The sequence below is a fragment of the Podarcis raffonei genome, chromosome 12, assembly GCF_027172205.1.
Source record: "Podarcis raffonei isolate rPodRaf1 chromosome 12, rPodRaf1.pri, whole genome shotgun sequence".
In the NCBI taxonomy this organism is placed as follows: Eukaryota; Metazoa; Chordata; class Lepidosauria; order Squamata; family Lacertidae; genus Podarcis; species Podarcis raffonei.
In genome coordinates, this window is record NC_070613.1 from 46,112,397 (window position 1) to 46,138,727 (window position 26,331).

Genomic DNA, 26,331 nt, shown 5'->3' on the forward strand with positions numbered 1-26,331 from the left:
TTTGGGAAACCCCGCTCTGTGGCGTCTCAGATTCAAGACGACGAAGCCAAGGCACCATCAAGCTGGTCAACATTTCTATTTGCCATGCCCAGCGGTCGGCCATGAATGAGCCCGTCAGTCCGTTCTTCCTCCCTCAGAAAACACCACTTCCTGCTCCTTAACATCCCTTTGCAGTATTGGGGGCAGAGAAAGGAAGGGCTTCACGAAGGGTCCCCCAATAAAAGGGGGCCCGCTATGGCGCTGGGGACCCCTCAAAAGCGAAGTCCCTCCTCCCAACAGGGGCGGCGCGTGGGTCCTCCTCGCGCCCTTTTACCTCAGGCGCTTTCCCGCCGCCTGAGGCGAGGCGCGAGGGAGAGAGCGCGAGCCTTCCCGCCGCGCCAACGGCGACTCACCGCCTCTCCTCAGCTGGCCCCGGGGAGTCCCGGGAGGCCAGGGCCGCGCTTGCCCCCAGCGCTCTCGGCTCCTCGGCCGCCGCCGCCGCACGGGAAACCGGTAAGCATTACACAAGAGGAAGGAGGCGGCGCGGCCGCTGAGCTCACATCCTGGCAGGGAGGGAAAAGGAGGAGCCGGCCGAGCCGGAGGCCGGCGCTTGGACGCGGCTGGCCCTCCCGCGGCTTCGTCGGGAAGCGAGGCGCCTGCTGCTCCCAGACGGCCTCGCTCAGGGGCGGGGAGCAAATTATTATTATTATTATTATTATTATTATTATTATTATTATTCTATTTTATTTTTTATTTATTTGTTTGTTTGTTTGCTGCTCCTAGACGGCCTCTCATAGAGCACGAAGAACCGGGGGGCGGGGAACAAAATAATAATAATAATAATGATAGTTATTTGCTGCATGAAGAAACGGAGCGAGGAACGTAGTAATAGTAATAATAATAATAACAATACTAATAATTGCTGTTATTATTCTTTGCTGCTCCCAGACGGCCTCTCTCAGAAGACGAAGAAACGGGGCGGGGAACAAAATAATAATCGTTATTTGCTGCATGAAGAAACGGAGCGAGGAACGTAATAATAATAATAATAATAATAATAATAATAATAATAATAATAGTTGTTATTTGCTGCATGAAGAAACGGGAGGAGGAACGATAGAAGAAGAAGAGGAGGAGGAGTTGTTTGCTGCATGAGGAAACGGGCGAGAAACGTAATAATAATAATAATAATAATTTATGCATGAAGAAATGGGGCAAGGAATGCAATAATAATAATAGTTAATTTTCTGCATGAAGAAATGGGTTGAGTAACGCAAGAAGAAGAAGTTAAGAAGAAGAAGTTATTATTTGCTGCTTCCAGGCGGCCTCTCTCAGCATGAAGAAACGGGGCGGGGAATGGTAATGATAATAAATACATTATCATGGAGTCATAGAGATGGAAGGTACCCTGAAGATCATCTAGTCCAACCCCCTGCAATAAAGAAATATGCTGGTGCCTACCGTCGAATACAAATAGGGGCCTCCTATTCCATGATGATGGTGATAATGTTATCATTGATACCATGCCCATCTGACTGGGTTGCCCTAGCTACTCTGGGTGGCTTCTAGCATATACAAAAACATAATAAAACATTGCACATTAAAAAGCTTCCCTATACAGAGCTGCTTTCAGATGTCTTCTAAAGGTTGTATAGTTACTTATCTCCTTGGCTTGAGGGGGTCACATAACTCCACATCCTCCCAACGTTTCTGCAATGAAAATAGGGACATCCTAAGGAAAAGCGGGACATTCCAGGATCAAGTCAGAAACCAGGACAGCTTCTGTAAATCCGGGACTGTCTCTGAAAAATAGGGATATTTGGAGGGTCTGCAGCTGCCCCTTATGGGAATCAAACCTGCGACCTTGGTGTTATCAACACGAGGCTCTAACCAACTGAGCTATCCAGCACTAGGGATATCATAATCTTTATTGTTATTATGTTTTTATTTAATTAATAATAACCGGGCATGGGCCGCTGACGGAAGAGACAGGAGTCCGCCCCAATCCCTATTACATTTATATTGTTATAGGATTTGGATTGGGGTTTATAGTCTGGATGTCATCTCCCAGGCCACTTTGAGGCTTTGGTTTTCCTATCTGTCATGGGGTTGTGTAGTAGGAAATGAGACTTTGAAAGAAGTTGTGCTAGTCTCTTTGTTAAAATTTTTTTATTTGTTTATTATATTACATTTGTATACCGTCTTAGCTGTTTATGGTAGAAATATATGCCATGCACAGATAGTTGAAGATAAATATTTCCTTGTCAGGCTGGCAACAGTTGAACAACAACTATTACTTAAAGGTAAAGTGACCCCTGACCATTAGGTCCAGTCGTGACCAACTCTGGGGTTGTGGTGCTCATCTCGCTTTATTGGCCGAGGGAGCTGGCATTTGTCCGCAGACAGTTTCCAGGTCATGTCGCCAGCATGACTAAGCCACTTCTGGCGAACCAGAGCAGCACATGGAAACGCCGTTTACCTTCCCGCCGGAGCAGTACCTATTTATCTACTTGCACTTTGATGTGCTTTTGAACTGCTAGGTTGGCAGAAGCTGTTACCAAGCAACGGGAGCTCACCCCGTCACGGGGATTAGAACCGCCGACTTTCTGATTGGCAAGTCCTAGGCTCTGTGGTTTAACCCACAGCACCACCCGTGTCCCTAAGTATTACTTACATATATTTTAATGAATGCAAGCAGAATTGGGGCTGCCTCCTGCAAATGAAGTCATCTGCAGCTGTCTGGTTTTAAAAAGAGAGGTCTGTCCTTCCTTCCTTTAGTTTTTTCACAACTGGAAGGCACTCTGGATCCCCAAAAATTTCGGCTGCCCCTTTCTGCCCCCTTTCTAGTTCTATAGTAGCCTTTTTTTTAGATACTGCAACCAGAGCTGTACACTGTATTCCAGGTGTGGTTGCACCATAAATTGGTGATAGCAACAGCTTTGTTTTCAAGCCCTTTCATTAATAGTCCCCAACAATTCCTCTTTTTGCTGCAGTTGCTGCATGCTGGGTCAACATTCCCATTGTGCTATCTGCCTTAACCCCAACATCCATTTCAAGGATACATTCTAGCAGGCAAAAACAGGGCTTGTCCACACTTCTCCTGTGCTTTCTAGGCATGTGCCCAAGCCATTTTGCATTTTCCCACGCAGCTTTCCCCTGGAAAACATGTTCTATGCCACTGAATCGAAACTTCAATTTTGGCCACAAGATGGCTGTATTTTCCTAAAATGCGGAATGTACCTATGTTCTGTATAATATGTCTCTGTTCCATCAGGTGTTAAAAAATTAAGCCGCTCAGAAATCCTTATCAAAGGATTTTGGGTGTTGCATCTAGCTAACATCAGGACAGATGTCTGAAGGGATTATTATTATTTCCAAGTAGGGTAATATAATTTTCAAAATGAGGGCTGTAGATGGGTGTCTGTCATGAGGGACCTGACAGGCAAGCACACCAGAGTGTGTTTGATATATGCAAGCTTGTATAGGTGAATCAGTAACTTTTAAGAAAAATAATAACCTAACTTCAGCATCTAGCCAAAAACAAATAATCTGGCAACTACATTTTCATTTCTCTCTTACCCCACCCCAAAGTGCATGATTCACTTGTTCTTATTAGTGGTGCTAATTTACAACACCTGGGATTAAAACGGTGGGCATTTTAAGTTGTTTCTACATTCCTATAAAAACCCAGTTAATATAGGCTGGAGGTGACATTTGTTTATTTAGTTAGTTTGTATTATCCATGGCTGGCATGCACAGCTCATATCCAGCAGGAGCCGTGCATTCAGTATTGCCTTCAGCTGTACATTCAATATAACATCCCGCTTCCTCTTGAACTTCTGGTGCCTACTGTTTATTCCAGCCAGTATTTTAACTGAATTCTGATGTCATAGTTTTAACTCAATCTTATTCTCATTGTATTGAGTTTCATGTACACTGTTTAGAGACAAATGTAATTTAGCGAAAGATAAAAATCAATATGTCACTGCCAATTGATTAGTCAAGTTGTCCACCCATCTTTCTAAAGACCAGGTTTGTGGCAATTATTCTGATTTAAACAAAATTGCAGCATCAGCCTAACCTGGGTGTATTGGCAGAAGAATGGTTCATGAGGCAACTGGTGTTGTGATGGGTGTTGACTCAGCTTTCTGATTTGTTTTTCCTTGTGTTTGCTGGTTGCATTGATATTCCATGTCCTGTGTTGTGCATCCCCCATAGCTTTTCAGCACCTGGGATTAAAAAAAACCAAAATCATGTTGGAAATGTAAAGAAAATGAAGGTACATTTTTTCACCTTTGGTGGACGTGCCCTAAGATTAAAGCTTTCTGGGAAATGATTTATAACGAATTGAAAAAGGTATTTAAATATACCTTCTTGAAGAAACCAGAGGCTTTTCTCTTGGGCATGGTCGGCCAGTTGGTGTTAAAAAAGGATAGAACTTTCTTTATGTATGCTACAACAGCAGCAAGAATACTTATTGCAAAGTATTGGAAGACGCAAGATTTACCCACTTTGGAAGAATGGCAGATGAAGTTGATTGACTGTATGGGATTGGCAGAAATGACTGGCAGAATCCGCGACCAGGGAGAAGAGTCGGCAGAAGAAGATTGGAAAAAATTTAAAGACTATTTAAAGAAATATTGTAAAATTAAAGAATGTTGAATGATGTTGGATTGAAATTAAGTGGTTTCTAGCTGAAATGGTATAAAGGAATATGAAAAAAATGGTTTTTTACAAGTAAAAATTTAAGGTTATAATAACCTAAAATGTTGGATAAAAAATAAGGTGTTATTTTTAGCTGTAATGCTTTGAGATAAGGATTTGCTGAACAAATAATTCGAACTGGAGATACAAGAAGGGGAGGTATGAGGAGGTCAGAGAAATATTGAAAAATAAGTTGTGAAATTTATGTGTTTTTAATATTTTTTTTGCTTTTTTCTTTTTGTTTGTATAAAAATTGAAAACTTTAATAAATATCTTAAAAAAAAACAAACCAAAATCAGTTTTTATGCAAATATAGAAGTACACACACACACACACACACACACACACACACAATTGTATTTTCTTTGCTATATTTCATGCATGAATGAATGAATGAATAAGTTTATTACGGTCATAGACCAGAAGAAAAAAAACCAACATAAAGACAACAGTAGTTTACGAGGGAATGATGGTGTCAATTAAAAGTTGTAAAATTATACATAAAAACAATGCACATATGCACACACACCCACACACACGCACATATATACTCATATATGCACTACCATATATGTGTAGACTTAAAAAGAAAAAAAAAAGAAGAAGAAAAAAGGGGGGGGGCTTGTCCAAGAGTCAGATCTTTTACTTTTTTACAACTAATGCCCTCCGCTTGATCGCGGCCGCAGAAAACTTGGCCACTTTCAGTGTTACTTCTGGGTTTTTATCTCCTAGTAGGATTTTCAGCCGCTGGGATTCAGATCGACCTGGAAATTTCTGGACGATAGGAGAGATAAACAGTGACCTGATATCCCCGTAAAGGTCGCAGTGTAACAACACATGTGAAGCCGTTTCCACCTCCTTCAGACCACATGGGCAAACTCGTTCGGCATAGGGTGTGCCCTCGTATCTGCCCTTTAGTAAGGCAGATGGCAGTACATCAAATCTGGTAAGGGTAAACGCCCGCCTATATTTTGCGATTTGTAGATCCAGCAAATATGGGGTTAAATTAAACCCTTTTTCATAATCTTGGATAGCTGGATATTTATCTATCTTGCTCATATGGTCCTGAAGCTCTACATCTCCTATTCGCTGGCTCACCATCATTTTAGCCTTTTCAAAACCTGCGGCTATAAGTTCTTGTGGGGAAAGCCCCAGGCCCTTCAATTTTTCATAAAGCGACAATCTCCATTTAGACTGGAACGGGTCTAATAAAGTCAATGGAGCCACTCCCACTGGGAAAAATATGAGTTTTAGCCAGAAGTGAATCTTCAGGATCCATATCCTGGCATTAATAGGGAGTTGACCTACCTCCAGCCTAATGGCAGTGTTGGAGACACAGGTAGGTAACCCTAGTAGGGAGCGGTAAAATTTAGTTTGTACAGATTCCAGGGACTTGAGTTTTTGACAATTAAATATCTGGGTGCCATACATCAGTTGTGGAAGTATTTTTGCAACAAAGACCTGGGAGGCGGCAGGAACATATTGACCTCCTTTTCTGTAAAAGAATCTTATGATAGCTCTAAAAGATCTTTGCGCATTGACAATGGAATTCTTAATCTGATGGCACCAAGATCCCTTCTCATCAAAAATTATTCCAAGATATCTAAAAGATGTTACTTGCTCAATAGGTTGGTTATTAATTTTCCATTTATGTCGGAGTTTTCTCTTGGGGAACACCATAATTTTTGATTTAGTATAATTTATTATTAGGTGTTCAGCTTCGCAATACTCTGTAAGAGCTCGTAGAAGTTTTCTTAGACCCACACAAGAGAAGGAAATAAGTGCCGCATCATCTGCGTACAAAAGGACTGGTATTGGTATATTGTTTAGGTTTGGGGAATGAGTACTTGCTTCCTCCATCTTTCCGACTAAGGAGTTTATATAAAAGTTGAATAGAATGGGGGCAAGAACACAGCCTTGCTTGACACCATGGAAACTTTGGATTTCCTTTGATAGGTTCCCATAACGATCACATCTAACACGGATCCGAGTATTTTCATGTAGTCTACGGATAAGAAGCAAAAGACGTCTATCGATGTTTGTGGCATTTAATTTTTCCCAAAGTCTATGCCGGGGTATCGAATCGAAAGCTGATTTGAAATCTATGAAGGCTACATAGAGAGAGCCTCCTTTCTTTGAGGTGTATTTCTCCACTAGATGTTGCAATACCAGTCCTTGGTCTAGAGTTGATCTATGTGCCCTGAAACCAGCCTGGGCTTCCTTTAGGATGTGCTCCTGTTCCAGCCAGTCCGCAAACTTTTCACGTAAGTGAGTTGCATAAAGTTTGCTAATGATGCTTAAGAGACTGATTGGTCTGTAATTGGCTGGATCAAGTTTACAGCCTTTCTTGAATATGGGAACGATGATTGCCAGTCCCCAGTCCTCTGGTATTATTGCTGTTTGATCTATGCTGGTGAAAAGGGTGGCAAGGACTGGGGCCCACCAGTCAATATTGGCTTTGAGAAGCTCAGGAGAAATATTATCTGCTCCCGGGGCTTTTCTATGTTTGAGTGCCTGAATAAGCCTCCTAATCTCCGCAACCGACACCGGAGGCCACTCATCACCTGCCGCACACTGTATTAGTGGCTGTGTCAAAGGCAGAGCTGAATATAAAGATTGGAAAAATGCCTCCCAAGTCCCTGCAGGTATAGTAAACTCCACTTCTGAGGAAGTAGATCGCACTCCATTTGCTACCAGTCTCCAGAAGGTGGCCGAATCTCTCTCTCTGGATGCATCTATTAGGCATTTCCATTCTCTTTTCTGTGCCAGGAGTTTTTTGTTTTTGATCAAAATTTTATAGTTTCGTTTATCTTCAAACCAGCCCGTGGGGAGTTGGGGTAAATTGGCAGATCTATAATTCTTGTATTTTTTCAGTAAGTTTAGCTTCATGTCCTGACATTCTTGATCAAACCAGGGTTTGGAGTTTTTATATACTGAAGATTGCCTACTTGGCCTGTTCCTTTTTTCCTTCAGGGAATCTTGAAGGAGTGAAATTAACTCCTGAAATAAATTTATCTTTAGTTCATGGCTAGAGGAAGTTATAAGGTTTTCTCTCTTAGTGAGGAATTCCTTTGAGCATAGCCTGCTTGAAATTTCCTTATGCAGTTCATCTGTCCATCTGATACGCAAATATCTAAGCTCCAGAGCTGTAGGGCTCGAATGCTCGATTTTCTCAGCGCAGGATAAATCCTTCCCCGCAGCTACGAGTGCACTTAATGGCAGATGGTCACTGTCTAAGCGCTCCTCCACTTTGCATTCCAGAACTTTGTTTTGAAGATCATACGACACGATTATATAGTCAATTGTGGAGGCGCCATTGTTAGATATAAATGTGAATTCTCCGACCTTCTCCCCCTCTGTACGGCCATTCAGTATAACCAAGTCCAACTTGTTGACCAAGCGTAGTAGGCATAAGCCGGCATAATTGCAGCCTTTATCCTTTGAGACTCTAGCTGGTATTGGGTGGGTTTCCTCTATAATGGGGACTGTTTCGTGGAAATGGGCATACAAAGCCTCATCAGATTGTCCAGTTCTGGCATTTAGGTCGCCTGCCACCACTACAGAGGCATCAGGAAATTGATTTGATAGTTTGTCAAGATACTGTTCTAACTGAGCCCAAGTGTTTCTTATCAATCTTTTCTCTCTTTGTGGGGGTAGGTATACGTTAATCAGCAGCAAGCTGTGGGTTCTCCACTGTACTTGCACAGCTGTGGCCAGATGGTCTAGTGGGTCTAGTTCTTTAAATATGGCCCTTAGCCTTGTTGAGATTAAGGTAACTAACCCACCTTTAACTCGCCCCCCTCTAGTACTTAAAAGACCTGGGAGGGAGAACGCAGAAAAACCATTTAGCTCCACTTCACTTGTGCTCCAGGTCTCCTGGAGGAACACAATGTCATGTCTCTGGATATATTTAGCAAAGGATTGGTCAGAAACCCTCTTTTGCCAACCTGCAATATTCCAAGTTAGCAAGGCAAGGTTACACGTTGTCTTGCCAAACATTGATCTTAGTCAATTTGCCTTTAAAAGATTTTTTGGGCCTATCTTTTTATCTGTTAGTTGGATTTCATTCATTTTGGCAATGTCCATAGATGTATTGTCGCCCAGGTACTCAATGGAATCAATTGAAGGGTGCAGCGTGCTAACATTAGTGATCAATATTCCTTTTTTTGGCGAATCAACCTTGAGGTGTTCTATTTGACTGGTACCAAGTTCATCCTCATCCAGGTATCTCATGCTGGTCCAAGAGCGCGTTGTGGTTGTCATAGGGATGGTTTCCTTCTTAGATGGTAGATTGTTGCTGTCCCTTACGCACTGTGTTAGATCTGTTGCTGTCAGGTTTATCTCTGCAGCTGCAGAGGTATTATAAAGGTAATCTTTCATGGTTGCCATAAGGATGGTTTCCTTCTTAGATGGTAGTTTGTCCCTTGCGCACTGTGTTAGATCTGTTGTTAACAGGTTTATCTCTGCAGTTGCAGAGGTATTATAAGAGTAATCTTTCATGGGGTCTGTCTTGGCTTTTTCAGAGAGGTTCTCTTTCTTTAATTGGTCCGTTGCCGGTTCTTTCTCTCTTACTTTTTCCTGAGCATTCATCTCTGTTAGCTTATTTCTAAGGGTCTCCAATCTTCTCAAGATCTCAGATTGGGCAAGGAAAGGCAATAATCCAAACTGATTTATTAATGCCTTTTCTTCTGGATAGAAGTTATCCGTCCCCTCATTAGGCAGTCTCATCTCCTGTCTTAGTTTCAAGGACCCTTGCTCAGTATGTTCCAGTTTGTCTTTTGAGTGTCCTCTCTCCACCTTTGATTTACAAGAAAATCTTATCTCAGCTGTCGTAAACTCATCAGGAAACAATTTCAAACATGTGCTGTTTTCAAAGAATCTTGTTACCGTTATCCTTTTCTTTAACAGCAAATGTCTTGATCTATATATATATTTAGCCAAGTTTTGATCTTTGAAGGAGGCGATCACTCGCAGAGAGTATCCATTGTAGAATATAAAATCTACTGAAGTAATGTCCTTTAATTTTATTTTCCCTGGCAGCATGTCATCTAAAGTATTCACAAAGTGCACCGAGCGTTCTTCCTGTGTAAGGAAGCCCTTTGGCTTCGGGTAGTTAAGAAATGCTAACTTCCTATCTGCCAACATCAGTTTCCATCCTTTATCCTGGGGCAAGTCTTGCCCTGCTACTGGCTCATCTTGAGATCTGCCATAATCAATGGTATGGGGTGGGTCTTCTTTAATATTTATGGATCCTTGGGGTTTCAGCGTAGAGCACCCGGGTTGTAATTCCGTTTCCTCACTTGTTTTGTTAGGCAGCGATAATGTTTCTTTCAGAGACTTCAGCTGGATCTTTTTTCCTGAATCCACACTGTTGTTCTCTCTGCTGCCGTGTATAGCAGGTTTGTTAGAGTTTGTTTTTGATTTTGTTGGGATCAGCTTATATAGTCTTTTCCAGCATATTTTACATGCACGTCGGTTTATAACAGATTTCCTTGCAGTTATTTCATGCATATCCACTAAGATCAAACTACCTGCGATACTTTTAACTGAGTACCGGTATATCCACCACTGCAATGCAGGATCCAGTGTGCCATCTATAGCTCTGGCTTTGATGCCACCAGTACTGACTCTAGAAGCAGCCACAGTGGCTGCACAAATGGTATTTCCTTTTGGATTCCAGGGACTTATTTTCAGCAGACTTCCAAATTAAGCTAGGGTGATGGTGGCGGTGGCGATATAGACCATAATAGCCCCTTTGCTATTTGGACCACCTTCCTCTGTACACCTTTTAATCATTGCCTCCTCTTTTCTTGCTACTTTCTTTCCTGCATCTGTTGCTACTTCTTAATGCTCTCCTGCATTCATCACATTTCTTTTGAAAATAAAAAAATTAAAATAATTTTTAAGTTTCTGTAATTGTGCTTAACTCCCTAATTCCCCCCCCCCAAAAAAAAGACAACTGGGAAACAGTGTGATTTAAGTTCCGGAAATGAATCATTTGCAGGCCAAATGCAAGGGGGTAGGAAGAAACCACCTTAGGAAATGCTTAATTAAAAAGACACTTTCAATAATGTTGAGAGAAGCAGGAGCTTTTTTAAAGCACAACAAATAGGGAAGCCTTCACTAACGGAAGTCTGCAATTCTCAGCACATTTTGACCAGAAGCAGATTCACATCTCAATTGTGGGGTTGTTATGTGGAATATAGTACTATATGAAATACTGTGTGGTATCACAGTTATCATTTTGATTCGAAGTGACTGCAGAAGAATAATGCTTCAGCATAGGTACCAAAGGACCCCAGTGCATATAAGACCATTCTGAAATGAATTTTGCTCCACTCCTTTCTAAAAGCTAAATACTAACTAACTGGACCTGCATACACATTTTGAGATTCCTGAACTTGCTGATGAGGAGGACAATATAAAGGAAGAAGAAGAAGAGTTTGGATTTGATATCCCGCTTTATCACTACCCGAAGGAGTCTCAAAGCGGCTAACATTCTCCTTTTCCTTCCTCCCCCACAACAAACACTCTGAGGTGAGTGAGGCTGAGAGACTTCAGAGAAGTGTGACTGGCCCAAGGTCACCCAGCAGCTGCATGTGGAGGAGCGGAGACGCAAACCCGGTTCACCAGATTACGAGACTACCGCTCTTAACCACTACACCACACTGGCTCTCTTAAGGGCCATGCTTAATGAGTACAGTGGTACCTCTGGTTGCGAACAGGATCCGTTCTGGAGGCCCATTTGCAACATGAGCAGAACGCAATCTGCGCATGCGTGGGTCGTGATTTGCCGCTTCTGCGCATGTGCGTGACATCATTTTGCGTGTCTGCGCATGCGCGAGTAGCGAAACCCGGAAGTAACCCTTTCCGGTACTTCCGGGTCGCTGCAGGACGCAACCTGAAAACGCTCAACCTGAAGCAAATGTACCGTAATATGAGGTAGGACTGTAATTTGCCAGGGATGGTTTAGAAAGCATCCATTCTCATAGAAAAATAGGCTCATATGTTTTGGACATATGCATGCTTTTAGAGGTGACGGTTATTCCTGGTATGGTGAGCAGAAATACAAGTTAATATATTTTACTCCTGGTCTCTTTCACCTGACACCAATCTGTCTTTTAAACAGAAAATTTGCATTTCCTCCCACACAGTCAAATCTCCTCTCCTACTTTTATCTTTTGCAGTAATGAATAAAAGAGCAGCTGTCACAGCTATTGAAGCAGCCTAACAAGGAACAGCATTTCTGATTTTAAGGAGTGTCTTGAGGAAGATATTAGTCAATGTTTCTCAAACACATAAATCATAGGCTATAGGGAGAAAACCACCACCGCTCTTTCAGTGGTTTCCCAGCAGTGAATCTGGCACGGACACCAGGAAACGGCTGGAAACCTTGGTTTCTCTCACTCTCCTCGGATTTCAAATAGCTCCTGAGTTCCCTAGAGATATGTATATATAATTGTAAAAATAATTATCATGAGCATACAGCTGTGCTTTGCCTCTGGCTTATAAAATGGTGTTAAATATGTTTGTTCTGAATAGTTAGGGTTTTTGGATAGGTGTTCATTGTTTGTGAAGTGAAGGCCCAAGACAGGTGTTGATCATGATGTGAGCTGCGCACAGGTGGTCTGAAGCGAGCGAGCGAGCTACCACCATTCCTGTGGAGCCTCTTTTTATTGAGACAAATATGCAAGCCAGGCAGATACATTTTTGGGCTGTGACCTTTACACATCTTCCGTCTCGAGATTGTGGGGTGGTACGAAGCTATTTTGGCACCTGTTCCACAGCGTCATTTTCCCCTTGCACAGTGTATGACGTAGGAGACAAAAGTCTCATGGAAAAGGATTACAGACAGGACACCGCAAACTGCTGAGATCGCGAAAGGTCATGCAGAGGTGGAACGATGTACCAGACAGCTGTGGCTTGTCTGGAGGTGGGTTTCCCTGCACCCCAAGGTCACGCGTGCAGGCAGATTGTGGCTGCCTGCTGGTGGGGAAGTGTGCTCCCTCCGGACCCCACTCCCCACTCCGCGATATCCCTACAGTTTGTAACCATAAATTACTGGGCTGAGGCAGAACTAGATGTGGGAATTGGAAGGACGACTCGCCTCACTGAGACAGGAAGCAACTCACCAATCCAGCATTTGATTTGGTGGTTGGTCTGCCCATTGGGTTGGGACCCGGGTGGCGCTGTGGGTTAAACCACAGAGCCTAGGACTTGCCGATCAGAAGGTCGGCAGATCGAATCCCCGTGACGGGGTGAGCTCCCGTTGCTCGTCCCTGCTCCTGCCAACCAAGCAGTTCGAAAGCACGTCAAAGTACAAGTAGATAAATAGGTACCGCTCCAGCGGGAAGGTAAACGGTGTTTCCGTGTGCTGCTCTGATTCGCTAGAAGCGGCTTTGTCATACTGCCCACATGACCCGGAAGCTGTACGCCGGCTCCATCAGCCAATAAAGCGAGATGAGCGCCGCAACCCCAGAGTCGGTCATAGCCAGTGGAAAGGGATGATGTTCAAGAACATCTGAAGGGCCTCACATTCCCCACCTTGATTTACAAGGTAGGTTAAGGTGTCCACCTAGCTTCTGTTTGTCCGAAGAGGCTGCCCCCTTTGCATCCGGCTTCTTAACTCAGAAAAGTGAAGTACTCTTAAAGGACAGGCACATAGTTCTACCAAAACCTGTAATCTGTGAACCTGAAGTATGGCAGCTTCAAAGTGAGAATTATTTGTAGGAAAGTTTACTGTTACTCAGTTAAAGCAGAGGCAGAATGTCATCTGCAATTTCCATGCAGTATGAGGGACACATTGATTTTTTTAAAAAAAGAACAGGAAGCTTGCCAAGCCTCAGGCTATCACAGGCACATGTGTCTATTTTAGATAGACCTATGTAAGGGCAATAGTAAGGGACAATATACTCTAGTCTTAGTTCCTTTTTGAAAGGAAATCATGGCAACCACAATGTTTCCTCTCTAAGGACTCTGGTAATATCTTCCATACAGCCATATGTTTAATATGCTTGTCTGTGTTACTGGCTATTGTGTCAGGAGGCTAATACATGCACGTAGGGTCTGATGCTGTGGCAATTCATCATTCATCTTGATGGTATGCATGCCTTGTAACACAAGTTGCAAAGAGTGGGTTCTAAAACAGAAATGGGGCTTTCCCCCCACGGTACAGGATCAGGGTTCTGCCTGAATATGCATGTTTTTAATGAGAGGTGTTCAGGGAAGCAGACTGTGGCATCAAGTACCGTATTTTTTGCTCTATAAGACTCACTTTTTCCCTCCTAAAAAGTAAGGGGAAATGTGTGTGCGTCTTATGGAGCGAATGCAGGCTGCGCAGCTATCCCAGAAGCCAGAACAGCAAGAGGGATCACTGCTTTCGCTGTGCAGCGGATCCCTCTTGCTGTTCTGGCTTCTGAGAATCAGAATATTTTTTTTCTTGTTTTCCTCCTCCAAAAACTAGGTGTGTCTTGTGGTCTGCTGCGTCTTATAGAGTGAAAAATACGGTACCTCAAGTGTTCGGAGCAACAAAGGCATAAGGAGAGAATTTTCTGAGACTATAACAAGGGCTTGAATTAGATTCTGGAAGATGGGGCAGGGGGGATTATAATAGCTCCTGTGCCCTCACACAATCCACCCAAATCTGAATGCTGTATCCCATGCACAACAGCTGGTGGGCCAGAATATTATTTTTTCCTTGTGGGCAATAGATGATGGTTAGAACACTCTTTTTTCTCACTACAGTCTACTCAGTTATTTCCTTATTTACAGTATATACCATCCACTAACAAACGTTCTCTGTGGTTTACATTTGGGGTTACTGTATTTCTTTTATTGAACAGATTTCTTTAAAATTCATCTTATATGATTATGCAGCTATATATGACAACCAGCAAAGTATTAAAATTTCAAATTAGCAGCAGCAGATACAACAAATGTTTAAAGTCCCATAAAATTATCCCAATTCTATGTTGAATGAACAAGTGTACAAAGCAGTCTCCTCAAGGTCAACACATTTCCCTAAGAGTATTCTGCTGGTACTGATCAGGCAGCCCTTACTGATGGCTCGAGAGAAAGGCCACGGATACTGATCTTCAAGCTCAGAAAATTCATATGGGTGTAAACTAACCTGTGGCCCTGAAAATACTGCTGGACTACATTTTCCTGTTACGAAAAAGGAGCAATGCAGCAGCGAGCTCCAGGTGGCTGGAAAGCCAAACAGGATGTTGACGTTTGGGACTGTTCCGTGGGAACAAAGGAACAGTCTATTCACACCACTGAGCACCGGATGTTAGCTCAGAGTGTCATCTGACCTGTACTGGAAGTGCAGGGGAGGAGTTATTCTCTCTCTGCTGTTGGTGTTAAGAGAGTGCAGACACGTTTCTCTGTACTGCTGGAAAGACAGAAATAAAGGCATGTAAATACATTTCTGTCTGTCTCTCTCCCCTCCCTGGGGATGGCAGGGGAGGAGTGGTGTGTTCTTCTCACATTAGAGGAGGATCGCCGATTGAGATCTCGCCTGATCTTGCCGGGAGTCGCAGACGGGGAGGTCAACAAGGAACTCAAGCCGGGTGCCTGGAGAGTGGCCAAATTCCTCTGACTAAGGCTTGATTCCGACATTTCCTTCATCTTTGACCACTGGGCATGGTAGATGGGAACGATGGGATTTGGAGTCCAATAACATCTGCTGCGCTATAGGCTAGTTGCCACAGATTTGGGGCTTTCAATGTTAGTACGAACACCCTATATTGGACCCAGAAATGGAAAGACGGCTGATGTGACTGGTACAGAACAGGCATAATATGATCGAAATAAATAACTTGTCATTAAGAGCAGCCCCACATAGAACACATTACAATAATCTAACACATGAATATAATTAACACATGTGTCACTGACGTGAGGTCTGCTTTCTCTTGACAAGGCCACAGCTGGCAAACCGGCCAAAGCTGGTAAACAGCATAAGTAAAGGTAAAGGTACCCCTGCCTGTACGGGCCAGTCTTGCCAGACTCTAGGGTTGTGCGCTCATCTCACTCTAGAGGCCGGGAGCCAGTGCTGTCTGGAGACACTTCCGGGTCACGTGGCCAGCGTGACAAAGCTGCATCTGGCGAGCCAGCGCAGCACACGGAATGCCGTTTACCTTCCCGCTGGTAAGCGGTCCCTATTTATCTACTTGCACCCGGAGGTGCTTTCGAACTGCTAGGTTGGCAGGCGCTGGGACCGAACGACGGGAGCGCACCCCGCTGCGGGGATTTGAACTGCTGACCATGCGATCGGCAAGTCCTAGGCGCTGAGGTTTTACCCACAGCGCCACCCGCGTCCCTGGTAAACAGCATACCTCGCCACTAATACCACCTGAGGATCCATAGATGACACTGAATCCAGGAGTACTTCTGACCTGGTTTGCACATAATGCTAAACCTTGGCCTACCGCAAACATGTGAGGGTGCACATCCTTCGAATGCAGCTCACATCTGCTTTACTCCTCCTCTGGTCTTGCTGCTGCTGCACTGCTGTGAACTAAGCCATAGTTTTGCTTAGCGTGTTGCCCAAATCCAGACTCACGGTTTGTCTGGAGAAGTCAAATCATGAACCCAAGTCAGACAGCACACTAAGCCAGGGCCATCTTACCCATAGGTGCTAGGGGTGTGGGGCACCCAGGCGTCAGGCTCTCAGGGGTTCCAGGCCGAGAATCTGGGACCCGAGAGTTTAGTCCGGGGAAGAGCCCACCCATTGGTCAGAGCGCTGCAGCGGGCTCTTCTGCTGCGGGCAGCTCTGTGCCGCGAATTCGGGGGCGACCGAGCCAGCAAGACACTGAGGTGGGCGGCCGGCTCTGCCCTCCTGCATGCCTGGGACTGGGCAACCGGGGGGGGGCAGATCTTTGCACCCCGGCACCACATATGGTTAAGATAGCCCTGCACTAAGGCAAATCATGGCGTGGTGCAGTGCAATAGTATCACAAGCAGAGATGGAGTAAAACAGACACAGTCTCCTCCAGGAGCCCACACACTTGCGTAATCAAATGAACATGTGGTTTGGCTTAGCATTAAGTGTGAACTGAGCCGATCTGTGCACCATAAGTTTGTTTACCAGGGTATAGAGAAAAGGGCAACATAAACAATTTCAGATATCTAATGATTGAGGGAATTGTCATTGATTTAGAGCAAGATGGAGTTTATGGGTCACTGCAGTTCCAAGCAATCAAGATACAGTGGTGGCCCGCAAGACGAATGCCTCGCAAGACGGAAAACCCGCTAGACGAAAGAGTTTTCCGTTTTGGAGGTGCTTCACAAAACGAATCTCCTATGGGCTTGCTTCGCAAGACGAAAATGTCTTGCGAGTTCCTGCGGGGTTTTTTTCCTTCCCCCCCCCTTTTCTAAGCCGCTTATCCGATAAGCCGCTAAAAGCCGCTAATAGCGCTAATCCGCTAATCCGTCAATGGGCTTGTTTCGCAAGACGAAAAAACCGCTAGACGAAGAGACTCGCAGAACGGATTCTTTTCGTCTTGCGAGGCACCACTGTAGCTTTGTGTATACTTCTCTTTAAAAGGGTCTCTTGAGGTTTGAACTGAACATGCATTAACAATTCAAAGGATTATTTGCAAATAATTTTCCATGTCTGTCAGATTACCTCTTAATAGTCCTTAATTACCGTATTTTTTGCTCTATAAGACTCACTTTTTCACTCCTAAAAAGTGAGGGGAAATGTGTGTGCGTCTTATGGAGTGAATGCAGGCTGCGCAGCTATCCCAGAAGCCAGAACAGCAAGAGGGATTGCTGCTTTCACTGCGCAGCGATCCCTCTTGCTGTTCTGGCTTGCTGTTCTGGCTGTTCTGTGGGTGGAGACGCTCCTTCAGGTATACTGGGCCGAGGCCATTTAGGGCTTTAAAGGTGAACACCAACACTTTGAACTGTGCTCGGAAACGTACTGGGAGCCAATGTAGGTCTTTCAAGACCGGTGTTATATTGTCTTCACAGACTAGCAGCAGTTCAGTAGGGTTTCAAGCAGGGACTTTCCCAACCCTAGCTATAGAGGCCAGTGATTGAACCCGAGACCTGCCTACAAAGCCTGTGCTCTGTCATTCTGCTACAGTCCCACCTCTGGCTGCTGAGTGGCAGATAAAATGGTATTTCACAGGTTGTGCTATGCACATTCCATGATAAAGTATCAGTGAAGGAGTAAACATAGACCACTTGTTGAGCACAGCCAAGCTCATGTGAATCTTTTGTATCTTGTGAGCTTCCCTATCACAGCTATGTGTAATGTCTATAAACAGCTGCATACACGGTGACAGAAGCACCCTCATTTTACAGACCAATAGATACCTTACAGTGCTGCAAGAGGCAGGGATTGTGAAAAGCCCAATTAGACATCATCATGCACCTAAGTTAAGTCATCCCACTTTGGCTTGGTAACAGACACTAGCATCTAAAGCTGAAATTCTCTGAGGGCTATATAGTGTTTTATCTGACAACTCCCTGTGTGAACCTGACCCTTCCCCTCCAGTTCTCAGCCTCCAGTTCTCCCTGCACAGGGCCAGATTTAGGTTTGAGGAGGCCCTAAGCTACTGAAGGTAATGGGGCCCTTTATATGTCCAGCCGTCCTTTTCGCTGTTTTTTGTGTTGAATATATGCTATATGGTAATTTATGGACCTAATAGGTATCTAAAGCCATTTGCACATGCAGAATGTAGGCACCCTATATATGGAAATGAGCAAATCAGTGATATTTGAGGGAGCAGGCTAGCAGGCAGGGCCCATTGCTTACATCATAAGAACCTACACAACACAAAACACTATTGCTGTATGTCGGTTTTATTTTATTTGTTTTTTTATTTTTTATTTTGGAAATGTGCAACCAGTTTACTTTTCTTTAAAAATTTTTGGGGCCCCCAAGAAAGTGGGGCCCTAAGCTATGGCTTGTTTAGCTTATACGGAAATCCGGCACTGTCCCTGCACAATGCTTGCTGCCTGCCAGGGCAATGCTCATCCAGCAACAACAGTAGCAGTCACCACCACCACTGCTGTTGTGAGTAACTTTCTGCCCTTCTCCTCGCAAGCTCCTTCGCTGGTCCTTCAGCAGAAGATGGCTGCTGGGGACAGGTCTGAAATTCACAGTCCCAGAACAGGGGGATAAAGAAAAAGAAGAAAAAGGGAGCAGCTGAACAGCAGCAACTGTACAGGTTGAAATGGCCAGGGTTGTAAGTTGCACAGGGATCCTACACTTAGCTGTCAATGTTTCCCTTTTTTAAAGGGAAATTCCCTTATTCCGAATAGGATTCCTCGCAAGAAAAGGAAAAAGTTGACAGCTATGATCCTACGCCATGGGTAGGCAAACTAAGGCCTGGGGGCCAGATCCGGCCCAACCGCCTTCTAAATCCCGCCTGCAGACGGTCCGGGAATCGGCGTGTTTTTACATGAGTAGAATGTTTCCTTTTATTTAAAATGCAGCTCTGGGTTATTTGTGGGGCATAGGAATTCGTTCATATTTTTTCCAAAATATAGTCCGGCCCCCCACAAGGTCTGAGGGACAGTGGACTGGCCCCCTGCTGAAAAAGTTTGCTGACCCCTGTCCTACACCATAGCAGAGGCTCCCCACTTCAGACTCTGCTACCAACATGTGGAAGGCGACAGGGCCGGATGTGACAGAGGGGGCTGAGGCAAAAAGTGCAGCCCCCTTCTCCCCTTCTCCCTCCCAGAAAGAGTGAATGTCCAATAGTTTGCAGTTGCATTGAATCACCTTATACATAAACTGTTCCCATGAGAAAGCAAAGGCCTTAGCATTTATGCTGCAGTTGGGCTGCACAGCAGAGGGTAAGTTATATTGGAAGTACATTTCCCTGACATTATGGGACTTGCTTTCAAGTACCATGTTTGGAGTTGAGATGACAAACGGGCCGTGCCTGGAAAGAATTAAAAGCCATAATCGAATTGAGGGGCAGCCTTTATTTTTACGCATAAATCATTAGCACTATGCTAGCAGCACACCCGCAGAGAGTTTGCAAGGCTGCACTGGGAGAAAAATAACATAATGTGCCTTATTTTAAAGTCAGTTTGAAGGTTATTTAAAAGAATGAAAGGGAAAAGATATGGATTCAGCTCCCATGAGATAGTAAAAGAAAAATTGCACTGTGACAACAGAGTGAGATGTTAGCTCGCATGCACTCTGCAAGGGAGAGATATTGGGGAATGGAGGGGGAGTAGCAAATCATAGGATAATGCAAACAAAAGATATTGAATGAAGGGCTTAGAAAAAAATTAAGTAGAAAGAAAAACTTACGGGCTCCTGCCTGTGGGGTGTGTGTGTATGTACTCTGCAACGTGTAATTGATGCATTAATAGTTCAGTGGTGGGGGATTTATGCTGGACTGGCTGTTTACACATCATTCTGCTTTATTAGTTCTGTGATGCTTCCTCAGCGCTACCATATTGTTGCCATCTGGAGGAGCACTCTTGCACTATAGCTCGACAGAAGTGGGACAAAGAATAAACTGGGACATTTGTGATATAAAAAGTTACAGGATTTCAGCGGGAAGTTACAGGACATGCAGAGACTGGAAACAAAGCAGTATAACTGCCCCAAAACTTTTGCATGCAAAAACTTTATTAAAAGTAGGATTGTGTATAGCTGCCCCAAAAGATGCAGCTGTTGTTCCTCTGTATGTCATAAAGCTTTGAAATGCATTAGACCCTGTCTGCACACATTGATTGTTTATTTATTGCTTTTATATTGTACCTCCCCCCCCAAGAGCTCAGGGTGGTGTAGGTGGTTCTCCCTTTCCTCATGTAATCCCCATCACATCTCTGTGAAGTAGATTTAGGCTGAGAGGCCGTGGCCGGCACACGGTCACCCAATGAGCTTCATGACTAAGTGGGGATTTGAACTAGAGTGTGTCATAATCCAACACTCCAGACACTACACTGTTAGATAAGTATCAATAAAAGCTATGGCTGTTTAAGGCCTTGTGATGTTTACCAGACCCCTCACCCTGCTGTTACGTCCAAAGTCTTCATGATGGGGGGTGCTTAATGTTAGAATTCCTGCTCCATGATTGCAGTCATGGGATTTTTGTCTATCCCATGACGGTATATGTTTTGACTCCACAGAGTGGGGAGTGACGGAGACAGGATGTTTGTGTTACTGCGTTTCGTGAATTGGGACTATTGTCCTTTGTTCTATTCCTCTTTGCTTTCTGATGCTGCAGAGAGAGAAGCCATGTTGCAGTGCTCCATGTGTGTTTATATGTAAATAAAGTAGATTAGCCAAAATGCTGAGTTGCTGAGGTCTGTCACATGAACTGCGCAGACTCTGCGGATCCCTAAGTGTGCCGATGTCTGTTGGCATCAGTCGCTGTGATGTTTGGGCAGAAGAAAGCTTTTGAAGCTCCCAAACGAACGACCAGGAGGGAGAGAACATGCCAGTCGGGCCTGTGTCTTTGCCAGGGTCCTACTCGAGTGTAGGACGAGCTCCTGACACTTAATACGAGGAGTGGCAGTGAGTTCCCTGCCAAAGGACTCTTGATATCATAAACTTGCCACCTGAAAGGGTGTGGTGGGGGTGTCATTTATTTATTTTTATTTATTTTTATTCTTTTTTATTTTGACAAATTACCATAAATAAATAAGAATAAAAATGTGCACCCCACCATCAAGATCATTCCATTGTAACTATCCAAGCTCCCAAAATTTCAACACCTCCTGCGATGGTTTGACCCCTTTCCATTTTAACAGTACAAATTCTACAGACACCCTCCATATCTCCTCAGAATCATTTCTCCTGCGTATTCCCCTTCTTACCTTAATGGCACATGTTAATTTATCTTTAATAGCCATATCCCACACCTCTTTATACCATTCTTCCATTTTAAATTCTGCTTGCCCCTTCCACTTCCTAGCTATCATAATTCGTGCAGCTGTCAATAAATTTGTAAGCAAGTCCTTCATAGCCTGTGAACCTTCCACCCCATTGTGGAGTGGGGTCATTCATTTGTGCCATTTTGAGCTCTCCCCCCCCCCCAAGATCTCTTGGCAGCATACTTGTTGCTCCTTCCCTCCTCACAAATACCCTGAAGTCACAATGAAGAACAGCTGCTGTTAGCATGAGATCACCCTGTGGGATTTCTGGCTGAGAAGTGGATTTGAACCCAGGTTAAGTACCCCATGGTAGTGCCTCTCGTTCAGTTATTGTTCTACGGTTATATGCTATTGGGAAGTGTGTATGGCAGTTCTACAAAGAAGCTGTGGCAAGCAAAAACTTTTCTGCTGCCAGAATAAGTTTTGAAGGTGAACAAAGCAGTTTGAACAGATTTCTTTGACATAAAACTGGACTTCTAGGTAGGAAATTGAGTGTGTGTGTGTGTGTGTGTGTGTATTTCCATAGAATCAACAAGGCAGCCATTTCACAATAATATTTTAAAGCATCTTCCTGCTTTAACAAAAGTGTGTGTAAGTGTCAAATATCAAACATTTGCCAGCTAATTAAGTGAAAATACCATACCCTAACAGCAAAGCACTTCTTCTCATTGTTATCATAGATAAGCATGCTGGCTTCTTTTTAAAAATCTTTTCTGGATTACCCTTTCTGTGACAGGGACACTGTGCCAAAATTCAACAAGTGTTGATTTACCTATAGCTGTATTCCTCTGAAGGGAGACACTGCACCTGTTGAACTCCTTCGGTTTTTAAAGACACATTGTTATTTCATTCTTTTGTATTCCCTCCTGTTCTGTTGAAATAAAACTGCCAGCAGATCATCCCTTTGTAGCCTAATTTGCTGCCACATAACTATTTGTGAAAGGGTTAGTATCTGAAATCACAATCAAATAATGCATGTTCCTTTGGCTAAGGCAAGCGATTCAGGATTTCAAGAAGTAAGGTTTTGAAAAGAAAGACAGACTGAGGCTAAATTTGCCCACGGAGATGGAAACAATTACGGTGGTGGGGGTGTGTGCACTCAGACTTGCTAGCATTGTGATATTAGGACTTGGCTTCAGGCACTGATGAGGCTTCCCAGATGTAGTAGTGAGTTCTTGCTGGAAAGCAGAAGAGAGGTAGGCTGCCAGCTTCCAATAGTTGCCATGGGAACCAAAGTACACCAAGCGAGAAGCCATCTAAAAGAGAACCCAGGGGGACAGAACTGGAAAGGGGCAACTGGCAATGTAAGCTGCTGGAAGGCTTCAGCCGAGCAACTGGAAACCAAGCAGGGTAAAAGGGAGGGTGGAGAATCCCTGGTGTTTCAGCAGAGTTGGCTGAAGAGAGCGTGAGTGAGGAGCTGCATTGCTTTCCCACCACGGGCAGGGATGGGGCACCTGTGGCCTTCCAGATGTTGTTACCCTACAGCTCCTTGGCCATTAGCCATGTTAGCTGCGGCTGATAGGCGTTGCGCGTCCAGAAGACTACAGGTTCCCCATCCATGTCTTATGGCACTGGTGGCGAACCTATGGCATGTGTTGCCAGAGCATAGCTGTCAACCGTCCCTTATTTGGCGGGACAGTCCCTTATCCCAGCGCCATGTCCCGCTGCTGTCCCTTATTGATGATGTCCCTTAAATAAGCTACTGAAGGTAATGGGGCCCTTTCTATGTCCAGCAGTCCTTTGTCAACAACAAATTGTTGCTGTTTTTTTGTGTTGAATATATGCTATATGGTAATTTATGGACCTAAAGCTATTTGCACACAAGAAAATATGTATTTTATCAAAGTTATTGTTGATCCCTTATTTTGGCTGCTGATCCCTTATTTTCGAGGCTGCTGGCCCCTTATTTTCAAATCTGTAAGTTGACAGCTATGTGCCAGAGGCGGCACTCAGATCCCTCTCTGTGGGCACACATGCCGTTGCCCCAGCACAGAGCCGGCAGAAGGCGAGAGCGGTGCGTCGAGTCCTCAGCTCAACTTGGGCAGCTGAGCAGCCACCTTCCTTTTCCTCCTGCTGCGAGGTTGAGGCTTTACACACCCTCCGGCTGGGGCCAATGGGAGGCGCCGGGCAGGGTGCGTCACGTAGGAGCCAGCAGGGGAGGATGGCATGGCTGGTGAGCTTCAGGAAGCCACTTTGTTTCTGTGCCGGGTAGCCAGGCAGGGGCGCCCCTGCCCCATCCTCCTCGTCCTTCACCTGGCACAGGGACTCCGGGCCCCACTGGCCGCGCTGTGCCATGATCGCCTCCCACTTTCTGCCATACTTCTTTGCCAAGTTCAACCACAGCCAAGTACAGTGAGTGAGGATGTGCCAGGGGTCACACCAGACACCCTGCGTAGGGGCCGGTCGGGGCTGGGCGGGGGAGCGGGGAAAACACTGTTGGAATTTATTTTCTCTAAAAGCTGCTCCGGCTGCTGCAGAAACAAGTATTTTATCCTAACAGAGAAGATGAGTATCTCATAGAGAAGACACACCCAGTCTTGTGGTGGTGATGTCAAAACATTAACTACATTTACCTTCATGAAAGCAAACAACAGTGCTGAGAATGGGTAATTGTTGGGTTAAAAAGGTAAAGGTAAAGGACCCCTGGCAGTTAAGTCCAGTCGCGAACAAGTCTGGGGTTGCAGTGCTTATCTCTCTTTACTGGCCGAGGGAGCCGACATTTGTCCATGGACAGTTTTTCCGGGCCATGTGACCAACATGACTAAGCTGCTTCTGGCGAAACCAGAGCAGTGCACGGAAACGCCATTTACCTTCCCGCCGGAGTGGTACCTATTTATCTACTTGCACTTTGACGTGCTTTCGAACTGCTAGGTTGGCAGGAGCTGGGACCGAGCAATAGGAGCTCACCCCGTCGTGGGGATTCGAACTGCCACCTTCCAATCGGCAAGCCCTAGGCTCAGTGGTTTAGGCTACAGCGCCACCTGCATCCTTAATTGTTAGGTTAATGAACCGCAAAAAGATCTATATGCACCTTCTCTTTCAATGCAAACACTGTGAGAGCTTGCCTAGACTTCACACAAATTCTCCAGATACAAAGCAATATGGTAACCAACTACCTCTTTCTTAAGGGCTAAATAGGTCAGAGTAGTGGCAGCTACCAATTCAGGTTAAATGGCCTTGTTGGCACATTGCGATAAATAAGTGGGTTTGGGGTTGCAGTTTGGGCAGTCCGTCTCTAAAAGGTTCGTCATCACTGCCTTATGGGAACGGGTACCTCACCTGTTCCTCCCCCAGGCCTCATCTGCTTCCCTTTTGCTGCTGCTGTACATTACACCTGGATTTCTGCAGTCAGGAAAAGGAAGTGGGTGCCAGGATCAGGGGAACAATGGATGGGGGGAAAGCCATCAGGGAGGCAAGAGATGTGTTGAGGATCTCTCATTTTGCAGCCCTAGGCAGCAGTGCTGAGTCCTCTTGTGGGAAGTAGCTCCCATACAGCTGAGCAAAACCTGACATGAAATTAATTAAATGGCACAATTTGGGGGGAAATAGTATCCTTGGAGTCAGAGCAGCTGCAGGAGGAGGGTGGAGAGAGGAGATTGATTCTCTCTGCCTACCACCTCCCTGACAAAAACGGTCTCTCCCAAGCTGCTATTTTCATTTCAGGAGAAGCCTCTGTGGACAGGAATGGAAAGATCCTCAGGTTGAATGTCTAGATTTCCATGAGCAGCAGCAGCGTTAAATAGGCTTGAAACCAGTCTAAATTTGTAATGTAGAGATGGTTAAGCTTTTCAACCCTCATCTTAACAAGGCCCACTTGGAAGTCAGGTTTATTGATATTGATAGTACAGGAATTTGGGATTGCAACCTTTTTATATTCTTTACTACAGTAGACTGATTTGTGTCTGGAGGCTGCTAAGGTTGCCATATGTCTACTTTTTCCAGGACATGCCCTCTTTTTCATGGGTAGAGTCATCACAGTGATCGTTAAAAACAGAAGTTGGCAAATGTGTCCTCTTCTTTGCTCTTCAAAATATGGCATCCCTAATAGGATCTACTTTTGAATAAATACGCTTTATAATCTGGTTTTGTGTTGTAGGACTAAGGGTTCAGGCTGCAAATCCAGGCCCATTTACTTCTGAGCAAGCTCTGCTGAACACTTGGAACAGATTTCTGAGTAAATATGTAAAAGGTGGCACTGCATGCCCTTTAAGTCTGGCTTGAAATTAGAAACACTTTTGTTGCTGCTGCTGCTGAAACCAATTTTAGCAAGACCCCACATAGTTAGTTAGATTACTTCATTAACCTAGGAGACAGACATTTTATGTAAAATATTTATATCTGTATTTAATGTTTATCTGTCATCAGAAAACTCCATGGGAAATTTTGTATTTGAATGGTGCCCAAATGGCCTCTTAAAATTATCCACCCCTGTTTCCTGGCAAATCGCAGAGACTATTTCACAAAATTTCTTTAACAGAAGAGGAAAAGATATCTAAGTTGTCACTGCAACCTCAACAACAGTGTAGTCAGCCTGGCCACCATTTTGCACACCTCAGTTCTAGCATTATTCTGGGCATTGTGTGCATGAGAGGTGAAGAATGAGCAAAGAAAATTCAGTAAAGTAGTCTTTTTATTTTTCTACAGGGGTGAAAGAAAATCTCAGGACTTGCTTCAGAGAAAAAAAAGTCTCCTGAGAAATTTTGGCTCGGCTCCAGTTTTCACGCAAAGAAGAAAACCTATCTCTCTCACTGCTATTAATTAGATTTGACCTCTCTTTAAGAACATTTGCTGGGG

The 26,331-nt window shown here is 44.4% G+C and overlaps 2 protein-coding genes across 5 annotated transcripts in view; one reads left to right on the forward strand and one right to left on the reverse strand.

The window, feature by feature from the left end:
• Nucleotides 1-496, reverse strand: part of PIK3R4 (phosphoinositide-3-kinase regulatory subunit 4) — a 31,099-nt gene extending 30,603 nt beyond the window's left edge. For 2 of the 3 annotated variants that reach the window (XM_053410635.1, XM_053410632.1), the window contains exon 1: nucleotides 393-496. The gene's annotated coding sequence lies outside the window, so the exon portion shown is untranslated. Of the gene's footprint in view, nucleotides 1-313 lie in introns of all 3 variants that reach the window. The other variant, XM_053410634.1, reaches the window with a different exon arrangement.
• LOC128398256 (collagen alpha-1(IX) chain-like) lies at nucleotides 1-26,321 on the forward strand. Of its 2 annotated transcripts, none has more exons than XM_053359089.1 (2): nucleotides 1-492; nucleotides 26,182-26,321. In XM_053359089.1, exons 1-2 carry the CDS (start codon nucleotides 106-108, stop codon nucleotides 26,185-26,187), a joined length of 393 nt encoding a protein of 130 aa, XP_053215064.1. In that variant the 5' UTR covers nucleotides 1-105; the 3' UTR covers nucleotides 26,188-26,321. The 2 variants fall into 2 exon arrangements, 1 of the variants encoding a protein (XP_053215064.1); XR_008327076.1 differs by lacking the exon at nucleotides 26,182-26,321 and adding an exon at nucleotides 1,079-1,116 and having other exon boundaries at nucleotides 405-492.
• The last annotated feature ends 10 nt before the right edge of the window (nucleotides 26,322-26,331 follow it).